The 23,075-nt window shown below is 45.4% G+C and overlaps 1 protein-coding gene across 1 annotated transcript in view; it reads right to left on the reverse strand.

The window, feature by feature from the left end:
* LOC121271166 (microtubule-associated serine/threonine-protein kinase 1-like) overlaps positions 1 to 23,075 on the reverse strand; it is a 104,372-nt gene that overhangs the window by 26,009 nt on the left and 55,288 nt on the right. The window contains exons 10-16 of the mRNA XM_041176927.1: positions 21,051 to 21,118; positions 19,086 to 19,171; positions 17,090 to 17,298; positions 11,699 to 11,837; positions 10,958 to 11,090; positions 1,708 to 1,873; positions 303 to 404 (exon numbers count right to left, since the gene is read on the reverse strand). Of these exons, the coding sequence (XP_041032861.1) occupies positions 303 to 404; positions 1,708 to 1,873; positions 10,958 to 11,090; positions 11,699 to 11,837; positions 17,090 to 17,298; positions 19,086 to 19,171; positions 21,051 to 21,118 (903 nt within the window). The remainder of the gene's footprint in view (positions 1 to 302; positions 405 to 1,707; positions 1,874 to 10,957; positions 11,091 to 11,698; positions 11,838 to 17,089; positions 17,299 to 19,085; positions 19,172 to 21,050; positions 21,119 to 23,075) is intronic.

Consider the following 23,075-nt stretch of genomic DNA (forward strand, 5'->3'; position numbering starts at 1 on the left):
GTCTTTCTACATTAAAACAGTGACTACATTTCAAAAGTACTTTGATGGCTGTAAAGTGCTTTGGAACATCCTGAGGTTATGAAAGACCCTATATAAACACAAGTTCTTTCTGATGTTAAAGTAATGCAGAGAGCAATTTGGAATGGTCATGTTAAGCGCCTGTGCAAGAATAACTAGTAGTCTTCATTTCCAAATTGGATTTCCAACTAAGGATAACGACAGACCCAAGAGGCAGAAGAATAACGAGAGCAAGGAAAGGTCCTATCCAATACAATGACCTCACCCGAGGTGCAATTGCCTACCTGTCCCCAGCCTGTCCAATGGGTTTGGCTGCAGGAGGCTGGAAATGAGGTGTTGAGCATCCGCTGGGAGAGCCTCATCACCATCAGGCCACATAATATCATCTGGAAACAAAAGGCAACATAAGAAACTGGAAACATATGGGGTTTGCCACTAATGGTCCTTCATACTTTTTGTTAAAACTTTGTTGACTATTTCCTTCAAATCCCAATTGCAGCCTCTCATCTGAATAAAATGCCGGGGCTCTACTTTCTATTCAACAGTTGTCCTTTTCTGCAACGAGTGGTTTGTCTGGAACTTTAGTTAACACAACGGTAGAGGTATCATAGACCTTGCCTTTTGTTCTTACCTCCCCTCACCCACACTTTCCCTGCCTCCTACATCTCTATTTTTTTTCCAATTCTGATGGAAGGTCATCAACCTCAAATGTTAACTCCTGTTTCTCCACAGATACTGCCAAACCTACTGAGTATTTCCAGCACTTTCTCTTTTATTTCAGATTTTCAACATCTACGGTTATTTTACTTCAGGATTCCTCTTTTCCAGGATTTTCTAAAGCAAAGAGTAACGGCTTCTCGATGGTGTTCAATGTATCATGTCACAAGTTTTTTGTCCTGCTAACCAGCTGTAGGAGTGGTTCAGGCTCCGAATGATCTTCACAAGCTTTGACCTGAGAGCTAACTGTTGAAAAGTACCTGGAGCATTACCCTTTCAAATGGGCAATACCTTGACTCTAAGCTGCTTTACAAGTCACCAGGGACTTGGCACAATGGATTCTGATGTAATTAGCCTTTGAGCCTTGGTGACAATGCTTGGAACCGATCTTTAGTTTGTGAAATAAATTTGGGAATGAGTTTATTGGGATCAGGTGTCACAAGAAACCCCTATAGCAGGACCTTCAAAACAACACGGCTTATTTACTGATAGACCCAGTAACTCTTCTTTCAAATATAAAATGTTAAAACCTGGATAGTTAGGTCAGGAAAAATTAACACATTTACAGACAGGCATTTTATCTTTACACCTTAGAGCAGGAATGTCCAAATATTTTTGCCTTCATGCCCGCAGACATACAGTGGCCAATTATAAAAGTTAGATTCATGTTCCCTTTGATTTGTACACATCCCTGGGCCATAAGACATTTTGGTATTCTGATTTGGGATTTATTCATTATTGAGGCAACAATGCCAAGAACAATCCAATCCAAATCTTCCACCCATCAAAATTCAAACCAATTGAGAAACAAGCACAATTAATATGGAGTTGTTTGGACTTCAAGAGCCAGATTATAGCCAGGGTCCGTAGGTTGTTTGACCATAGTTTGAACATTGCTGCCCTAGAGCATAAAACGTAACATGAACACCAACATCGAGTGGGTCACACCATCCAGCTGGATTCCAAACCTACCACTGATGACTTGGCCAAACAATTCCTCAGGAGTGTCACCAAAGAAGGGGACGCACCCCACCAGGAATTCATATAGTATAATGCCCATTGCCCACCAGTCGACTGGCTTCCCATATCCCTGTCGCACGATTACCTCGGGGGCAATGTACTCAGGAGTTCCACAAACCTGCAACAAACAATGTCAGGATATCTTGAAGTCAGCTACTTTGCACTTCTCATGCATCATCCCCAACCCCCGCCTCGCCTCACCCTACATTGGCAACTGTGCTTTCAGCCATAAGGTCCACTCTCTGAAGTTCTTTCTCTAAACCCCCTCCGCCTTTGGTTAGAAAAAAGAGATAGCTTAAGTAAGTCATATGTGTATTTGGGTGTGTTAGGAATAAGGTATATCTTTAAGTTTAAATTCAATTTTTTAAAATCTATTTGTGGGTTAAAAGATCTAGTGCAGAATTTTGCCCTCGGTGGGAGTGGGTGGGGGCAGTCGGGAATCCGATCACCGCCCACGATCGTGGCCTGACCGCGATTTCACGCTGGCGTGCCAATTAAGGCCCACCCAAAGTGAAACACGGCTCGTCACTGGCCGGGAAGGGCCGAGCAGGGGTGGGGGCTTGTCGGCCACCAGGTCCAACAGCGACCAGACGGCCTGTTTAAAAACGGCCCAGGCAGCCCCAGACTGGCTGCCAGGGAAGGGCGTCTTGTCGGCCATTGCAAGGATGGACTCAAGTGCAGCAACAAATGCCAGGCAAGAGGGCAGGTCGGGTGGCCACTCAGCCACCCAATTTTCTGACCAGTGCCTCGCTGCCCTCTTGGAGGAGGCGGCTGCCAGAAGGGACACCCTTGCCTCCAGAGGTGGGAAGAGGCGGCCACCACACCTCACAAAGATGGTATGGGAGGGGGTAGCAGCCCGGATGAGCAGCTATGAGGTGGTGCGGCACACCTAGGTGCAGTGCCGGAAACGCTTCAATGACCTGCTTTGCTTAGGAAGGGTGAGTACCGTGTTGGCATGGGTAAGCGTGTTCAATTGTTTTGGGCCGGCCGTCCCCCGGTGGACCTCAGGGGTGCCAGAGTCTGAGTGCCAACTGTCAATCACGCCGGTGCTGGCCAAAGGGGTGAGCCCTGGCTGCTTGGACTGAGTGCCTTGCGCCTCGAGGACCACGACTCGGATGCACCCTGCGAGGTGCTCCCCAGCTGAGGTTGGCCAGGCTGCAATGGCGCTCCGGGTAGAGAGTGGACTAATCAATGCTCCTCTGTCCTTTCAGCAGAAGACATCCCATAACAATATTGAGGGGTTGCGGACTGGTGGAGGACCCCCACATCTCCTCATCCTCTCCCGAGGCCTTGGAGCTCGAGGGGCACACTGCACCTCGGTTAAGTGGCCGCGGTGAGGCTGGGGTGTCAGACAAAGGTAAGAGTACAATGCGCTGAGGTGAGAATTGCAGCTTGTGCAACCATTCTAGTGTAGTCTCTTCATTGATGTGAGCCTCGAACCTGGAGTCTCCATTGATAATTGAAAGACAAGGGCACCATGATGCAGATCTCCATTGTCTCACCAGGATGCCTGGCATGCACAGACAGTGTGATGACTTTAACTAATGACATGTCCTTCTTCTCCCTTTTAGGCTTGCAAAAGGCGTTTGTTCTCTGGGCCCTGAAGGGCCACCCCCGACCCCAGAGGACCACCATGCTCCCCAAGCACCTACGTCACACCCACTCTCTGAACCAGGCACCAGCGCAGATACCAGCACCTCGGTGGGCATTAGTTCAGCAACTAATATCTCGGTGCATATTGGTGACGGCACTTCACACTCGCTTGAGGAGCAGGCGGAGGCAGAGAGTGCCCAGGGCACCGGCAGGTGGAGGACTGCTGGGGACCAGGACGATGCTCAGTCGAAGACTGATGATGAGCCTCTGGAGTCGTCCATTAGGCAGCAGATGCTGGACGTCCAGTGGTGTGTGTGGGAGGATCTTGTGGAGATCCAAGAGGGTAGATGTGCCTTGGTCTCTGTTGTGGAGGAGTCCCTGCGGAGCTTGAGCACTATGTTGACTCTCATGGCCGAGCGCAATGCCTCCTCCATGGAGTGAGTGGCAACTCTCATGGAGAGGCTACTTCAGGAACAGAATCAGGGGTTCCTGGGGTTGTGCTCAGACCTGCAAGCCCTCACACAGGCACTAACTTCAGCTGGTCAGTGACCATGTGTGAGATGGATGGGGCATCCAGAATCCAAGTTAGGTACCCATCCATTAATGGCAAGCAGGGAAGTCCACAGTGACTTCACGTTGGTGCACAAGCTGCCTGTCATCTCTGTGGGCCCCTCTCAGGGTCCTCTGGATGATGGCAGCAGCTCCTCCGCCCCTCTGCCAGTGACCGTGGCATCTAATGAGGCTGCAACAACTGGAGTGATGCCAGCCATGGTACTGGCCACTCCCTCCCAGGCGGGGCCAGCACGGGCTCCACTAGCCAGAGGATGACCGCTAAAGTCATCAAGGCCAACAGGACAGCACAGTCAGCAGGTTGTCTCCAATGCCAGTTCCAGTGAGGGGGGAGCTCCTAGACATAGCACCCATGACATAAGTTTACAGCGCCTTAGGCACAAGAGGAACAGTTCACGGGTGGTCTTTTGTTCCCCCATTTTGTTTTTCTTTTTTAATGGTGTGACTACCAACACCGGTTTTCTTCCGTTCAAGACTATGTGAGTTCCAACATAAAACTACATTTGCTTTTGTGTTATTGGCCTGAGTATGCTTCATTTATTTTGTAGCCACAGGATAGGGCAGTACTAATGCTGGACGTGGGTGGCTCGAAACTTTATTGCACAGGTACTGAGTGTATCCTGGGGACAAAGTTCTCTTCATCACGCTCCTCTTTTGATTCACTACTGGATTCATCCTTTGTGGCCTGTGCAGCTGCATTAAGATCCTCTTCCTCCAGTGGGTTCCCCCTTGCCAGTGCCAGATTGTGGAGAGCGCAGAATGCAACCACTATCAGTGACACCCACTCTGGAGGTATTGCAGTGCGCCCCCTGAATGGTCCAGGCATTGGAAGCGCATCCTGAGAAGACCTATGGTCCTCTCTGTCACCGCCCTAGTGGAGATATGGCTCCTGTTGTACTGCTGCTCTGCCCTTGTTCATGGGTGGCAGAGAGGCGTCATGAGCCGCCTTTTCAAGAGATAGCGCTTGTCACCCAGCAGCCATCCATCCAGTCAGGCTAGAGCAGTGAAGAGCCCCGGCACCTGGAAGTGTCTGAGGATCTATGCGCCATGGGAGCTGCCAGGGTACCTTGCACAGACTTGCAGAACCTGTATCCCGTGGTCACACAGCTATCTGCACGTTCATGAAGTGGAATCCCTTCTTGTTGACGAAGGCATCCAGCTGACCCGCTTGGCACCTTGATGGCCACATGTGTGTAGTAGATGGCACCCTGGACGCGGAGAAACCCAGCAATCACTGCAAAGCCTCTGGCTCACTCAGCCTGGCTGGCCTCGTCCATACGGAAATGAAGAAAAGTCAATACCCACCTGAACAGAGCATCTGTCACCAGCTTGATGCAACTGTGGACAGCTGATTGGGAGACTCCACAAAGATGCCCCACCGAGCCCTGGAAAGAGACGGAGGCATAGAGGTTGGAGGCCACTGTGACCTTCAGGGTCACTGGCATGGGGTGTCCACCCACACAGTCGGAGCTGATCTCAGACCCGATCATCTGACAACTGGAGGTCATGGTCTCCCTTGAGAGGCGGAGCCTCCTTCGGCATTGCACTCCGGACATATTGAGGTAGCTGCATCGCCACCTGTAAATCCTGGCAGCAGGATAGTGGCGTCTTCCGCAGCCCCTTCCACCCTGGACTTCCTGTTGGCCCTGTGCCCCTTGTGCCTGCGTCTCTCCTCCAACAGGTCCCTCCCCTGGAAGCTGCACTGGGACACATGGCCTCCTCTCCCTTCTGCCTCTCTGTTCCTCAGAGGAGGAGGTGCCGCAAGCGGAGAGCACAATCCCCATTACCAGGGTAAGGGTAGGCTGTCTGATACCTGGAAGGGTTTACACAGTCCGAATCCTCCGGGGGCCTGGAAGACACCAATGAGTCCAGAAATGGAACCTAGAAATGCTAAGAATGAAGTCCCAATTGGAAATTAAGCTGTCAAGTACCAATATGCTACCAGTGGCAAATTATCTCCAAAACTCTCATCGCACACATTGACAATGCTGCTGATCTTTCTTATCCCGCCCATGGGTGAGGTTTTGCAAATTGCGGTCTGCCAGTTTTGTTTGTGCGACGATTGAAAAGTTGCATTCGCAACATTAAATCGCTGTCAGTTGGGTTGTCAAGGACCTTGACAGGCCTGTTAATTAATGATGGGTGCGGCTCTGACTCCTGCGTGTGCCTGCTGAGTGAAATATCACGCGTCATTTTACGCTCGAGTGGGTCGGGCATGCGGCTGCCTGCTCAGTGAAAAATTCTGCCCCTAGTTTCACTTTTGAGTGGAAACAGCAGCTCTAAAGCTCTGTTTGTATACCTGAATTTTTAGTGAGATTTTTATGATTCTTGAGGGAGAGTTAAAGCTAACAAGAAGTAGAGAAAAAACTGTGCTGTTGCCTAATAACAGGGGTCCAGAGAGGGACCCTCCCCCCAACCAGACATAGCCACACACACACACAAACACAGATAACGCCACAGACACACACGCAGATAGACACAGACACAGAGCAGTTTGTGTTCAGTTGAAAGCAGTTTGAGTTCAGCTGCCAGAGAGACTGGACATAGCAAGTCCCAAACTGAAGTTGAAGCCACGATTCCAGAGAGACTGGATACTGGGAGAGGGAACTGCAGAGAGAGCAGGTTTCTGAAAAGAACTTAAAGGTCCCAAGGCCAAGGAGTGAGACAGAAAGGAAGGGTCCCAAAAGGATAGTCTAGTTCAAAGGACAAGGACAAACATCTGGAAAACTTTCTGTTCTGTGGAAGTAAAAGAAAGCAGGGAGCAGAGAGGAGGGCTCCAAGCTTCGGGCTTAAAGAGAAGAAAGCTGCAAGAAGCAGATTTAAACCGAGAGGCCAGAAGGTCCAAAGAAACAGCTGAAGGTCTGTAACTCTTTACTATGAGCATTTGAGAGTGGGTGTGTGGGAGGAGAGCTTGAAACTCTGGAGATGGACCCTTGCAGAAAATGTCTATGAGAAAGTATCAAGTATTGTTTGGGAGATGATTCCAAAGCGAGTTCATGGAGAATGGAGATTAGATGGAGTTCAGTGAGACTGGTCAGTGTTGCAAGCTTTGGGGGGAGTGGGGGGGAGAGTTGAGGAGAGATCCATATCATCCATCTGGGGTGGCATCTGTCCCTTGGTTTACTTGCTGTGAGCATTAGAGTATAAAATAGCTTTTGTAACTTGTGTTATCCTTACAAATCTGTATATATCTGTAAATGTATAGTTGTGGGTGAAGGAGTATTGTAATATAGTTCATCTTTTCTTGTTTAATAAATGTTTAATTCTTTTGTTAAAAGTCCATCAGCTGACTTCTGTGACTCTGTTCAGTAGCCACTCTCCATGTATCTAAACAAAAAATAAAAGATAGGATCGATCAAGCCAGTTTTCACCCTGGGTTTTAACTTGTCCAGTAGTAACATCAGCTGGGATCATAACATTTTCCACCTCACTCTCCTCCATTAAGACCCTCCTTACTCAGTTGGCCAAGCTTTTGGTTACATTTCCTAATCTCTCCTATAGCTTAGTGTCCTTTTTTCTCACATGTTTGTGAAGCGCCTTGGGACGTGGTTCTACACCAAAAGCAACTTGGAATTCCTTTTAGTAGACAAACAATACAATTGAAGGTTCTACTAGGATATCAGCTAAAATAGTGTATTTAATTCCTGGATTATTGCTTTCTCAATATGCATTAATTCCAAGCACTTCCTCAGCTTCTAAGATAAATACCTGTGAGTTCATCTACTATGCAGCTAACATAGAAAGATCAGAGTATTTTCTAAATGGTGAAAAGCTAGGAACTGCGGAGGAGTGGAGAGATTTACAGGTCCAGGTACAGAAATAGAAAGAAAGATGTGCATTTACATAGTGTTTTGTACGACCACCAGATGTCTAAAAGTGCTTCACAGCCAATTAAATGCTTTTGTAATGTAAGAAACATGGCAGCCAATTTGCACACAACAAACTGCCACAAAAAGCAATGTGATAATAACTTGTTTTTTTGTGGTGTTGATTGGGGAACAAATATTGTCCAGGACAGCAGGGATAACTCCCCTGCTCTTCTCTGAAATAGTGCGATGGGATTACACCCACCCCAGCAGGCATCTGAAGAACAGTACCTCTGACAGCACAACACCCCTTCTATACTGTACTAGAGCGCTGGCCTTAGTTTTTGTGCTCAAGGACTGGAGTGGGACTTGAACCGAGAACCTCGCGACTCAGAGGTGACAATGCCACCAACTAATTCACAGCCGATGCTGCAAAAAGTTAAATCAGTATGGACAGGTACAAAAAATAATTTTAAAATAATTGAGAAAGCTAATGGGACAACAACATGTTGTTTGGGAACTTAACACCTAGTGATCAGTCTGTTATTCACTAAGAAAAACATGTGAAAGATCTGTATAAAGTGTAGATAATCTTTTGGTAATACTGTAACCTAATTAATTACCTAATTGTAGCGTGACGCTGTTTTCCATTGCCTCATTTTCCAATTTTAGCATCTAGTTAATAAATAAACCAGTCACCATTGTACAAATATTGTTTTGCATTGTAGACAGCAGAATCAGAAAATTAGGAGTTTCATTGGGAAATTTCAGTCAAGGGCCAAGCCCCATAGTGTAGGACATCACCCAGATTGAAAGAATAGGAACAGGACAGCGAATGAGGCAAATCAGGAAATAGGATTTAGGTGACACCACGGTTAGGGTTTGAAGGCCTTTATGACAAAGGGGGTCTTAAAAGAGCTAAGAAGATCCATAGGTTTCAAATCATGGAACAGAAAGAAAGAACTTGCATTTATATAATGCCTTTCACAACCTTGGGACATCCCAAAGCACTTTACAGCCAATGAAGTGCATTTGAAGTCTGGTTACTATTGTAAAGTAGGAAATGCGGCACCCTGTTTGTGCACAGCAAGCCCCCACAACAGCAATGAGATAAACATGAACTGTTTTGGGTGTTGATTGAGGAATAAATGTTGGCCAGCACACTGGAGAGAATTCCCTTCGCACTTGTTCAAAATAGAGCCATGAGATCCTTTAGATCCACCGGAGGGGCCAGCAGCACATCATGCAAAGGCAGCACTTCCAACAGTGCAGCACTCCCTCAGTACTATATTGGGAGTGTCATCCCAGATTCTGTGCCAAAGTCTTTGGGATGTGAACCAACACCCCTCTGATTTAGAGGTGTTAGTGCTATCCACTGAGCCACAGCTGATACCAAAGTAGCACAGAATTAGAGTGGGACATGGGGTAATAAGATTTGATTTCAACGTAGTGAGGATCCAGGCGATTAAGTATAGATTACAAATCAGCCTATATCTTGAACAGGACATTTAAGTTGGAGGACAGGAAAAAATGTAGAGGACTGGATAAGGGCACACTGATCTATCGGGCCAGTTCCAAAGTTTGCATCTTTAATAGATATAGCTGTGGTGCAGAGCCCAGTAGGTTATATGCTAGAATAGGAGACACAGCGAATAATTTTAACTTAACTCGTGGGGTAAAAATTCCACAGGATTGGGGGAAAATCTAGCTTTACACCCGCTGGCTTTGAAAGGGATTAAAATCAGCTGGGTTATAAAACCAGTGCAATACCTGATGCCATCAGTTTCCCTATGAATGCATTAGATTACAATTGCCCCCACAGATATAAGACAATAGCTGATTGGCAAAGAAATCACTCATGGAGAAGCCATAAGTGACAAAGAAGATAGGAAAACACGAAAAAGTTATTTAGCCCATCTATCTCATCATCTGTGGGTGTGCCTATACCACACAGACTGCAGCAGTTCAAGAAGGCAGCACACCACCACCTTCTCAAGGGCAGTTAGGGGTGGGCAACAAATGCTGGCCTAGCCAGCGACCCTCATATCCAATGAAATATTTTTAAAAGTATTATTGAGCTCTTCTTCCAAGAATGCACCTGAAATATTTTTAATGATTTTTCAAACCTGTATTCTCTTTTCACTGAATCTAAAATCTGTCTAAATCAATTTTTTCAATGTGTCTGCGGAGATAGTTATACTGCTGATTGCTTCCCAAGACCCGCTCACACAGAGCCAGCACCAGATTTATGGAGGATTTGTGTTGGTCGGTGGTTAAAATATAATTAAGATGGGAAGCATGGGAGCTGAAAAAGTGCAAGTCTTGATCATGGATTTATTACTGCTCAAGTGTGTTGTAAAAAAATGAGACAGCTGTAGATATTCACCGGATCAATTCAGCATGAATCTGAGGGGCAGGTTTTGTTAGAAAATTAGACCAGGGAGAAGATGAGCACTGAGTGGTACAATGTTTTAAAGAAAGAAAGGACTTTCATTTATATTGCACCACTCTCAACCTCAGGATATCCCAAGCACTTTCCAGCCAATGAAGTACTTCTGAAGGGCAATTACTGTTGTAATGTAGAAAACACAGCAGCCAATTTGCACACAGCAAACTCCCACAAACAACAATGTGATAATGACCCCAGATAATCTACTTTTGTGATGTTGGCTCAGGGATAATTATTGGCCAAAGATCGTTCTGGGAAATCTTCCATGTCCACCCGAGAGGACAGGTGGGGCCTCATTAATTTAAATCTTAATTGAAGATGCCACCACTGACACTGCAGTACTATCTCCGTACCTCACTGGAAGTGTCAGCCTAGACTTTGTGCTCCATTCATTGGAGTGCGTCCTTATTTTTTCACCTCTCAGATTTGGCTTGAATCTGGTCCTGGTTCACTGATGGCTTAGAAGTTCTTATTCATATAGTTTTGTACAATCAAATCCCAGTTCCCATCACAGAGCTTCCAAAGTTTGAGACAAATTCACAACAGATTATTACTGCTAGAAAGTTCACAGGCTTAGCCTGTTAAATATTGGAAGATTTTGTACAGATACTCTCTTCTGAAGTTCTGATCAATGAAAGAAATTGTTGGTGTTGACTAGAGGGAATTGGCCATGATATATCTGAGTTGAAATGCTCTCAGTGGAAAGTATCTTTCTTTCTGTAACACTAAAATCCCTCATCTTGATTCAGGCAAAGAAATAAAAATGAGCATTTAAGGTACTGACCTGCTTGTCTAGGAACTCCCGGGCATCCTTTTCAATGTGACCTTCATAGAGGTTTGTGGTGAGGCTCATGAGACCAATCTTTGAGAGGCCGAAGTCTGTTAACTTAATGTGACCCATCGATGTTATCAAGAGACTGTAAAGCAAGAACAACAGAGCAAGTTAGTGATTTAACAAAATAGAGGGATAGCCCAACAAGCAGGCTGGTAGCAGATGGATCAGTGTCTTATTGAGTTCTGGTCATGAGTTGAATGCATTGGAAGCTCATGACGGTTTTTGGGAAAACGAAATGATCATGAAGCATGTTCATTTTGCTTCTTTCCTTACCTCGAAAATACTGTTGGACAGCAAGTATCCAGTAGGTTACTCAATGGGCACATGGTTAGGGTTGCCTACTCTGGTTGGATGCATTCCTGGAGGTTTCATTACATGATTTCTCTCCTCCAATTTCCCTGCCTAGATGAACTGCCTTCCCCCCCAATCTTCACAGCCTTTATAACCAACGATCAAAAGTGTGCAAAAGCAAATGAGATAAACGATTTTTTTAATGCCTCAATGATTTTTCTCCTGTTGTTGCTCGTAGCAGTGTCTTGGATATTAATTTTCAATCCAGGCAAGTGATGGTTCTTCATACACATTGAATATTTCCTGCTTAATACTTAGCTCATCAATTTAAACAATTCCAGGATAACATTGGTCTCAACATAAACTTCACTGTGACAGGAAAAGGTGATTTGAACTTACTTGTCTGGCTTTAGATCCCGATGGACGATGCCATAATTATGTAGATATTCCAAAGCCAGGACAGTTTCAGCAAAATACATCTGGGCCAAGTCCACTGGCAATGCCCCAATGTTCTTCAGTAATGTTGCACAGTCACCTCCTGCAAAAAATGAAATTATGAGGATTAATTTATGAGGACAGGTTGCGTAGACTGTTTCCCTTGAGTACAGAAGATTATGGGGTGATCTAATTGAGGTTTTTAAGGTAATTAAGGGGCACGTACTTAGGAGAGAGAAATAAGAACATCTGGTAGTGACTGGTAAAACCAAGGGCAGCAGAGCAAGAGGGAGGCGAAGGAGGAAATAGACTGAGCTTAAGAAGCAGAACAGGCACAAGATTTTAAGAATAACAATAAGATGTTGACCATGATCAAAGACCGTGAAAGTTGGAGAGCTATGATCGCCGACATTGCAAACAAGGCACCTGAAGAAGAAAGGGGATATTGATCAGGTAGAATCAATGTGCCCCTCTCAAATGGATGTAAAAGATCCCATGGTACTATTTTGAGAAAGCAAGGGAACTATGCCCAGTGTCCTGGTCAATATGTATCCCTCAATCAACATTGTTAAAAAACAAATGATCTTGTCATTATTTCCTCTGGTGACGCTGAGCATGCCACAGATGCATCTGTCCATGACAGTATGGGTAGAAGTGACCACCGCTTGGTCATTGTGGAGACAAAGTCCCACCTTCACATTGAGGATACCCTCCATCATGTTGTGTGGCATTACCACTGTGCTAAATGGGATAGATTTCAAACAGATCTAGCAACTCAAGACTGGACATCCATGAGGCGCTGTGAACCATCAGCAGCAGCGGGATCATATACAACCACAATCTGTAACCTCATGGCCTGGCATATCCCCCACTCCATCATTACCATCAAGCCAGGGAATCAATGGTTCAATGAAGAGTGCGGAGGGAATGCCAGGAGACCAGGCATACCTAAAAATGAGGTGTCAACCTGGTGAAGCCAAAACACAGGACTACTTGCATGCCAAAAAGCATAAGCAGCAAGTGATAGATAGGGTTAAGCAATCCCACAACCAACGGATCAGATCTAAGCTCTGCAGTGCTGCCACATCCAGTGAATGATGGTGGACTATTAAACAACTCACTGGAGGAGGAGGCTCCACAAATATTCCCATCTTCAATTATGGAGGAGCTTAGCACATCAGTGCAAAAGATAAGGCTGAAACATTTGCTACAATCTTCAGCGAGAAGATTATGACAAGTGGAAGTTCCATCTCGGCCTCCTCTGGAGGTACCCAGCATTACAGATGCTAGTCTTCAGCCAATTCGATTCACTCCACGTGATATCAAGAAACAGCTGAAGCCACTGAATAGTGAAAAGGCTATGGGCCTTGACAACATTCTGGCAAAAGTACTGAAGACTTGTGTTCCAGAACTGATCGCGCCCCTAACCAAGCTGTTCCAGTACAGCTACAACACTAGCATCTACCCAGCTATGTGGAAAATTGCCCAGGTATGTCCTGTACACAAAAAGCAGGACAAAATCCAACCCAGCCTACTCTCCATCAAGGTGATGGAAGAGGTCATCAACAGTGCTATCAAGTGGCACTTGCTTCACAATAGCCTGCTCACTGTCACCCAGTTTGGGTTCCGCCAGGGCCACTCAGCTCTTGACCTCATGACAGCCTTGGTTCAAACATGGACAAAAGAGCTGAACTCCCAAGGTGAGGTGAGAGTAACTGCCCTTGACATCAAGGCAGCATTTGACCGAGTGTGGCATTAAGGAGCCCTAGCAAAATTGGAGTCAATGGGAATCAGGGGAAAACTCTGCGCTGGTTGGAGTCATACCTAGCAGAATGGAAGATGGTTGTGGTTGTTGGAGGTCAATCATCTCAGCTGTAGGACATCACTGTAGGAGTTCCTCAGGATTGTGTGCTAAGCCCAACCGTCTTCAGCTGCTTCATCAGTTACCTCCGTTCCATCATAAGGTCAGAAGTGGGGATGTTCGCTGAAGATTGCACAATGTTCAGCAGCATTCACAATCCTCAGATACTGAAGCAGTCCATGCCCAAATGCAGCAAGACCTGGATAACATCCAGGTTTGGGCTAACAAGTGGCAAATAACATTCAGCCACACAAGTGCCAGGCAATGACCATCTCCAACAAGAGAGAATCCAACCATGGCCCCTTGACATTCAATGGCATTACCATCACTGAATCTCCCACTTTCAACATCCTGGGGGTTACCATTGACCAGAAACTGAACTGGATTAGCCGTATAAATACTGTGGCTACAGGAGCAGGTCAGAGGCTAGGAATCCTGCTGTGTGTAACTCACCTCCTAACTCCCCAAAGCCTGTCCACCATCTACAAGGCACAATGTCAGGAGTGTGATGGAATACTCCCCACTTGCCTGGATGAGTGCAGCTCCCACAACACTCGAAGCTTGACATCATCCAGGACAAAGCAGTCCACTTGATTGGCACCACATCCACAAACATTCACTCCTTCCACCACTGACACACGTAGCTGCTGTGTGTACCATCTACAAGATGTATTGCAGGAATTCACCAAGGCTCCTTCGACAGCACCTTCCAAACCCACGACCACTACCTTCTAGAAGTACAAGGGCAGCAAATAGATGGGAACACCATTACCTGGAAATTCCCTTCCAAGCCACTCACCATCCTGACTTGGAACTATATCACTGTTCCTTCACTGTCGCTGAGTCAAAATCCTGGAACTCCCTCTCTAACAGCACTGTGGGTGTACCTACGCCACATGGACTGCAGCGGTTCAAGAAGGCAGCTCACCCACCACCTTCTCAAGGGCAACTAGGGATGGACAATAAATACTGGCTCAGCCAGCGAAGCCCACATCGCATGAATGAAATGACTTTTTAAAAATTTCCTCTGGTAGGGGAGTCTAGAACCTTAAAATTAAAGCCAGGCTGCTCAGGGGTGATGTCAGGAAGCGCTTCTTCACACAAAGGGTAGTAGAAATCTAGAACTCTTCCCCCCACAAAAACTGTTGAGGTTGTGGGTCAATGGAATGATTGATAGATTTTTGTTAGGTGGGGAATATGGAATAAAGTAGGGTAGACAGAGTTAAGATAACAATGATCTCACTGACTGACCGAAAAAGTTTGAGGGACCAAATGGCCTGTTCTTATGTGACAGACATAGTACTTCAGCATCATCCTAACAGTGTGGGACATGATGTGGTGCAACACATGAAAGTTTGTGCCACAAGTTTGCATTGAAAAACCCCAGAGGCATGATAATGATATTAATATTTAGTAACGTCGTAGTTTACATCATCAATGCCTCACACTAATTACATGAACTGCTCGATTACATATGCAAAATGACCACAGTAAAATTCTTACTACTCACACAACCCATAAGATTTCTCTTACAAAGTGCATGGGATGGGGAGGTTAGGCGGGGTGGGGGATGGTTTAGTTTATTATCCAGCCTAGGCTGAAGACCAGGGCATTGTGTGTGAGTAAAATCCATCACCCTATTTTCATACATTTATCATGGGTCCATATGCCCCAACATGGTGCAGAATCTTTGCTTTGAGGGCAGGAAACAGGAGCCGGGACTGTTTCCAGGTTGCAAACCCACCCCTGGGGAAAGCAGTCATTCCTTGGGATGTAGACTAGGATGCCCCTTTAATTGGCATGGAGACAGGTTCCCTGTCCGATTAAGAGTGGAAAGCAGACTCTCGAAGCAGGAGGGTCAATCAGAGGCCTTCCAGCTCGAGGATGAGTAACTGAGAGGGTGCTTCAACATGGACATGCCCTCTCACCAATTTTTTTTAAAAGCTTTAAATTAAAAACACATGAAAAGCAGCCAGGCTATATTGTTGGGTGAAGAAGGTGAAAGAGTTAGGGAGAAAAGTCCAAGGACAACAGCCAGTAACGGCACCCTAGGCAAGTGGGGAGGGCCAGTGGGGGTCTTCCTGGCAACCTGGCCTGCTGCTGGGTGCCCCGGTCATGTCAGGAAACTGGAAGCTGACTGGAAAACCCCACTTGGCCTCCTTTAGCTATCGTTAACAAGCCTCTTACTGAGCCTAATTAGCTCTTGCAGTCTTGCCAGACCCTGAACCCACCTCCCTCAAAATGGTCAACGGCAGGAATGGTATCAGGAAATTTGCACATCTGCCTGCGCCGGTGTCTTTGGACCTCTGTCAGCCTCCATTCCAGGCCTCAATTAGTAGCAGCAAGTGATGGAAATTGGTCACTAAACCAACAAATAATTATTTTTTGGATCGTGGCAGCTATCAGTAACTAAGGCCGGGATTTTCTGGCCCCACCACCATGGGGGAGGCTGCGGGCCAGCCAAAAGTCCACTGGCTTTCAGAGGGACTGGAAGATCCCAGCGGTGGGTGGGGCTGGAAAATCCCAGCCTAAGTCTTCAATTTTCTTGTGCACAGCAGGTTCTGTAACCAGCTTGTTAATTCCAACTACAAGGAACTGAAACAGTATTTTTCAGCGATTGCACAATTAATTTATGTTCTGAAATGCAACTGGATCGATGATAAAAGAGACGACATTTATTTGGCCCTGTTCATAACCTCTGGATGTCCTAAAGCGCTTTGATGTGACAATGATGTGACAAAGGAAACTCGGCATCCAATTTTCACACAGCGAGCTTCCAAAAATGGCAATGTGATAATGATAATGTAATCTGTTTTCTTTTTAAGGTGATGTTGCTTGAGCAAATTAAATTTTGACCAGGACGATAGGGAGAACTCCCCTGCTCTTTGAAATATTTCCAAAGTAGGATTGCACTTATGTTTGACTGAAAGCACCAAGCACAAATCAGGACATCATTGTGTGCTGTCGCCATCTTTACACTGTGGGAGGAATTTTATGGCCCTGTCGCAGCTGGCACTGGGCTGTAAAACGTGGCAGAGCCCTTCAAAAGTCCATTGATTTTGGCGGGACCGGAAAATCCGGCCAGTGGGAGGTGCCAGAAACTTCTGCTGTGTGACTGATTAGGGTTGGTGCACTTCATGTTTAGATATTTGCCTAGATGGGACTGGGACCCGATTCCAACTGCATGGTCAGTGTTTGAACCTGGAAGGCAAGCCATACATGGATCCATTTGTTTAGAAGGTCCCCAGGTGATAAGGATATTCAACTCATCTTAGTTAATGCACCCAAAAAAAACTATAGCCCCTCCCCCACCACAGTGGCCAAGTGCCTTTTAAGTGATTCCAGGTTCACTTATGTGTAAAGTCCTCACTTCCACCCACTCCCATGAGGAGTATTTACCTACTTATTATAATTACAGTCATTCAAAATATATTTCCGTGCACGTTCTCCCCCTTTAGGGGATGCGATGGTGGGTTGGCACTGTAGTAACTCACCTTCGACATACTCCATTACCATGCAGAGATGTCGCCTGGTCTCAAAGGAGCAGAACATACTGACAACGAATGGATTCTCTGCAAAGGTGAGGATGTCACGCTCCACAAACGCCTGCTGAATCTGGTTTCGGAGAATCAGGTTCTGTTTGTTTATCTTCTTCATGGCAAATCGCTGCCTTGTCTCTCTGTGCCTCACCAAGTAAACAGCACTGGAACAAAACAAGCACCCATTCACTTTAATAGTTTCTACTGGGAGTCAATTTTTTTAGGTTTGCATAAGCATAAATTGAAGTGTTATTAAATTAAATTAGTGGCACAGTTCTCAAAAGTGTGCAGGGACAGAGGGACCTCAGGGTTCATGTGCACCGATATGTCACATTTTGCAGGAGTAGTTAGCGAAGTATATGGGATCTTGGGTTTCGTAAATAGAGGTATTGAGTGCGAAAGCGGGGCCTGAACCTTTATAAAACTGTTGCTAGGCTACGATTAGCCTATTGCACCCAGCTTTAGAAGGATGTGAGGGTCATTGAGAGGGTGCAGAGGGGAATTACAAGAATGGTTCCAGGGATGAGGGATTTTAGCTACAAGGTTACGTTGTGGAAGGTGGGGTTGTTCTCCTTGGAGCAGAGAAGATTGAGGGGAGATTTGATAGAGGTGTACAGGATTATGACAAATTTAGATAAGGTAAGCAAAGAAAAGGTGTTCCCATTAGCTGATGGTACAAGGGTTAGGGACACAGATTTAAAGTTTGCAGAGGAGATGCAGGGAGGAAAGTGAGGAAGAACTACTTGACACAGTGAGTGATAATGACCCTAAACTCGCTGCCTATGATGGTGATGGAAGTGGAAAGGGTCAATGATTTCAAACCGAAATTGGATAGCACTTGAGGGAAATAAACTTGCAAGGGCTATGGGGATAAAGCAAGGGACGGGACTGATTAGGTTACAGAGAACCAGCATGGCTTCAAAGGGCCTAATGACCTCTTTCAGTGCCATAATGACTTCATAACTTGTTTCTGCCAGTGCCCATATGCTGTCCACTCATATCAGCCAAAGAACTGGTTCATCCAAATGCAGAGTACACTGCCACTAGTCCATTTAGGAGTGAAATCAGGAAGCACTTTTCTACACATGTAGCGGAAATTTGGAACTGGCTCTCCACTAAAGTCTGTGGATGCTGGGGGGTCAATTGACATTTCCAAGGCTGCGATCAATAGATTTTTGTCAGGTACTGTTATCAAGGGATATGGAACAAAGGTGGACAAATGGAGTTGAGGCACAAATTAGCTATGATCTGATTGAATAGCAGGTCTGGCCTGGGGGTGCTGAATGGCCTCCTGCTTTTCCTATGGTGTCTACAAAAGTTCACAGTGATCCTGATTGTTGATCAATTCTCATTGATCTCGCAGTCTGCAACTTAATCACCCAGCTTGAGCTAGACTTGGCAACGGATTGTTGAATCCTTGCATACAGTATTCCCATTCCTTTCCGGAATAACTTTGGAAGCTATCCACTCATAATACAAAGTATAATCCTCAAATCATTAAAGTGAAGACTCTTGTACCATCTGTTCCAACTCCACAAAAACCAAGTCCCATATGTAAAAGAGCAGCATGCAGATACACTGCTGTGCTTCATCCTCCCATCTGTCTAAAAAGAGATTCCAACTCAATACAGAGTTACCAACCCTCCAGGGTCTCTAGGATTTCAAATTAATCTGGAATTTGCTGCAAGCAAATCTGGGAGAAATTTTCTAGGTGGTGAAACTATTGTGTATTGTCTTGATTAAACATTTTTTGTTTATCTCATAATAAAAATATTGGAGATGGGAAGGTGTCCAGGAATATGGCAACTAGAGTTGGCAACCGTACTCCCATCACCCAACCTCTATAATCATTTATTTCTTACCCAATTATAAGATCTTTCTCAAGAAGTTAACTATAATAAAGCAACATCCACACCTTTCAAATGAATAAAGTATCCACATTCCCACTCACCCGTATGCCCCATTGCTTATTAGTTTAATGGTGTCAAAGTCTTCTTCAGATGGTGCCTTTGTGGGCTTACCAGAAGTTCCACGGTCCTGGGCCAAACCAAACATGTCAGTTAGAGTGGAATTTCCAACAACAACTTGCATTTATATGTGCTTCATAGAGCCGTAATCACAATATTTGACATCAGGCCAAAGGAAGAGGAGAGACCTTGCTGAAACAGGTAGGCTTTAAGGAAGAAGGGGGGCAAAGTGGAGAGGTCGAGGAGCTGAGACAGCTGAAGGCGCAGCCACTGATGGTGGGGTGAAGGGAGAGTGAGGGAGGGGGAAATACACCAGGGGCCAGACTTAGGAATGAGCTAATTTGTAGAGCAGGAGCAAAGGACATACAGAGATTTAAACATGATACTGAGAACTTTCAAACTGAGATGTTAATTGGGAGCTGATGCAGGGCACTGACAGTCGAGCAGGACTTGAATCAGGATAGAATACAAGCAGCAGGGTTTTGGATCAGTTAAAGTTTAGGGAGACTTTAGGGTGGGAAGCTGCCTAGGAGAGCATTGGAATTACCAAATGTGGAGGTGACAGAGACATAGCATCAGTCTTACTCTGTAATTCACTGTGTAACATCAGGGGTGGAGCAGTATTCTGAGTGTGTGACCGGCCTTCCTCACCCCTACTCTGTAACTAGCTGCATGATATATGACCACCTGAATCCTAGCTTATCTTCAGCAGTGAATTAAAACAAAGCCATTCTGTTCACGTACTCTAATCTAGGAGTCTGATGGAAAGGGAAAATGTGCAGCCAGCATTAAGAAAAATTATACTTGTTAAAATTTAAAATCTATACTGAAGACTGATTAACATTCCTGGGTGTAAAGCAGTTTTCCTCTATGTATCAGGTGCCCCCTGGACAAGTTCATCATCACCGTCCCTCCAGACTGACTCAAATCCTTTCACAATGAATCTAAAAGTGCATTTCTATTACATTTGTGTGACATTTCCATTTACAGCATCAGCCACCCTTGTCACTGCACTGAACAGACAGCTGCTTTCAGCTATGGTCTCTCTTCAGCTGGAAAATGAGTTGAGACTGTCCAGGCTTTAAACAGTCTTTCATCCAGCATGGTCTGGGGTATATTTGTGCGCAAGGAGTGGAGGTGAGAAGGAGACTTTCTAAGACAGTGGTAGAGAAAGAGAGAGGCAGAGAAAGAAGTATAGAGACAGCAAGGGAGAGGGAAGGAATACATACACAACAAAAGACAGAGAGAGACAAAGCACCTCACATACAATCAGTTCAACAACATGGCAGTTATGACAAATATCTCACAGCCATGTAATCAAGCAGCCCGAAGGTCAAGGTCACCTAAGACTCAAGTCCGCCAATGACACATGTAAAGTTTTGCTAAGGTTAACAGATGGACCATATATACATTCTTAAGGCACTCAACTCTGAACTTTTTTAGGTAATTAGACATAGTCCACAACGGACCATAGTCATCTCTCTCCATTAGAGAGACATTTGGTTATAGATAACTTGAAGGGCACCACTTTGCAAGCATGGGGGCGAAGCCTCCATGAATTACCATGAACTCTGGAATTTAATCCAAACATGAAAGCCAAATCCTGCGGACTTTGGAAATCTGAAATAAAAACAGAAAATGATAGAAATACTCAAAAAGGTCTGGCCACATCTGTGGAGAGAAAAACAGAGTTAACGTTTCAAGTTGATGACCTTACGTCAGAACTGATGAAAGGCCATCGACCTGAACTGTTAACTTTCTTTCTCTCTCCACAGATGTTGCCAGACCTGCTGAACATGAACCATCTGACCACATCACACATTGACAACATAGAGTTGTACATCTCAGCTCAGAGAGTTGAAGGAGGAAGCAAGAGAAGAACCCTTTCAAAGATTAAAGACAAACATAGAAAAAGAAACACAAATATAATTCTAGCTGAAGTGACTCACATCTATCAAGTCGACCAGTTCTTGGGCATTGAGGCTTGGACTGTCGTAGGTGTCCAGATGGGCCATTTCTGCTTGCAAGAATGCAGAATAAGTAATGTAGCATTTCAGTTTTAACAGGCCTCTTAAACAGGCCAGACATTAAAAACCTTATTTCCTAACACAATGTTATTTCAGCTGTTATTTCAACGTTATTTCCTCTGCCATTTCTGCCAACTTCAGCATGATGCCACCACCAAACACATTTTCCCTTCACCACCACCACCCCCCCACCACTGTTGGCACTCCATAGGGACCATTCCCTCTGGGAATGTTATCGTAATTGCAAAGTTGTTGAACTGATTGTATGTGAGGTGCTTTGTCTCTCTCTGTCTTTCGTTGTGTATTGTATTCCTTCCCTCTCCCTTGCTGTCTCTATGCTTCTTTCTCTGCCTCTAGTCCACTCCTCCATCACCCCCAACACCTTATTTCCCTTCCACGGCACCTTCTTATGCAATCGCAGAAGGTGCAACACCTACCCCTTTACCTCCTCACCATCCAAGGGCCCAAACACTCCTTTCAGTTGAAGCAGCATTTCATTTGCACCTCCTTCAATTTGGTCTACTGCATTCGCTGCTCCCAATGTGGTCTCCTCTACATTGGAGAGATCAAACGCAGACTGGGTGACCGCTTTGAGGAACACCTTCAGTCTGTCCGCAAACATGACCCAGGCCTTCCTGTTGCTTGCTATTTCAACACCCCACCCTGCTCTCATGCCCACATGTCCGTCCTTGGCCTGCTGCATTGTTCCAGTGAAGCCCAACGCAAAGTGGAGGAACAGCACCTCATCTTCCGACCAGGCACTTTACAGCCTTCCGGACTTAACATTAAGTTCAACAACTTCAGACCATGAACTCTCTCCTCCATCCTCACCCCCTTTTTATCCCCTTTTTTCAATATTCATTTTCATTTTTATTTTTTATCCACTTATTTTTATTTTTATTTATTTTCATTTTTATTCATTGTTTTATCCCCACCTCTTATCCTATTTTCAATCTTTTTTCCCACCACTGTCCCCCTCCCCCAACCCCACCCTCACAGGGCCATCTGTCACTTGTTCATGTTGTTCTTTCCAGAGTGCTTACCCTTGTCCTGCTATTATCACATTCTGCTTTCTGACGGTAATGCCACCATCAGCACCTCCTTTAGCCAGTATCGCTACCATTAACACCCCTTTGTCCTTTTGTCCATGACATCTTTGTCAATCTCTCCTTTGCCTCCACCTATCGCTGACCTTTTATCCAGCTTCACCTGCCCCACCGCACACCTCCCCCCCTCCCCCTTCCTTTAGACAGTATAAATTTAATCGCATCTTCACTTCTCTTTAGCTCTGAAGAAGTCATATGGACTCGAAACGTTAACTCTTTTTGTTTCCTCGCCACAGATGCTGTCAGACCTGCTGAGTTGTTCCAACGTTTTCTGTTTTTGTTACTTCAGCTGTGGTGTGCGACGACTGACAGCTGGATACTGGAATAGAATATGGCTATGGGAAACTGTCTCAATACGCAAGGTGACAATTGTGTGCATTAATCAGATTGCGGCCTCATGTCCAATCACCTCACCTGTGTCATGAGACTATGTTAATCTATAGCACTGTTGCTTTAGGATAACATTTGGCTCTCTAAAGTTTGAGTTGATTGTTTAGAATGTACCATCAAGCTAGTGATTAGAGCCCAATTGACATCCAAATCAGATAAGGCCAATTTGATTAATTCTTTGCTGTGGTTAACTTTAAAATGAAGTCTTCTAATGTTTATAGTTATTTTTGTCCTTCCTTTCCCATTCCTCCCACCCAACTCTGTTACCCTGTCATGGGGTTCTTTTGCAAACCACTTGCAAAACTTTGTCAAGATGATCTAAGTGGCCGGCAGGAAGCCATGTTTAAGCTTTAGGCTGCCACGTTTAATCTGGCCTGTTTAAGAAGCCTGATTTTGCATCGAAGCACGAGAGGGCAGGGCGAGGACAAGAGGAAAGTGTGCGCACAAGAGG

The sequence above is a fragment of the Carcharodon carcharias genome, chromosome 30 (genome assembly GCF_017639515.1).
Source record: "Carcharodon carcharias isolate sCarCar2 chromosome 30, sCarCar2.pri, whole genome shotgun sequence".
In the NCBI taxonomy this organism is placed as follows: Eukaryota; Metazoa; Chordata; class Chondrichthyes; order Lamniformes; family Lamnidae; genus Carcharodon; species Carcharodon carcharias.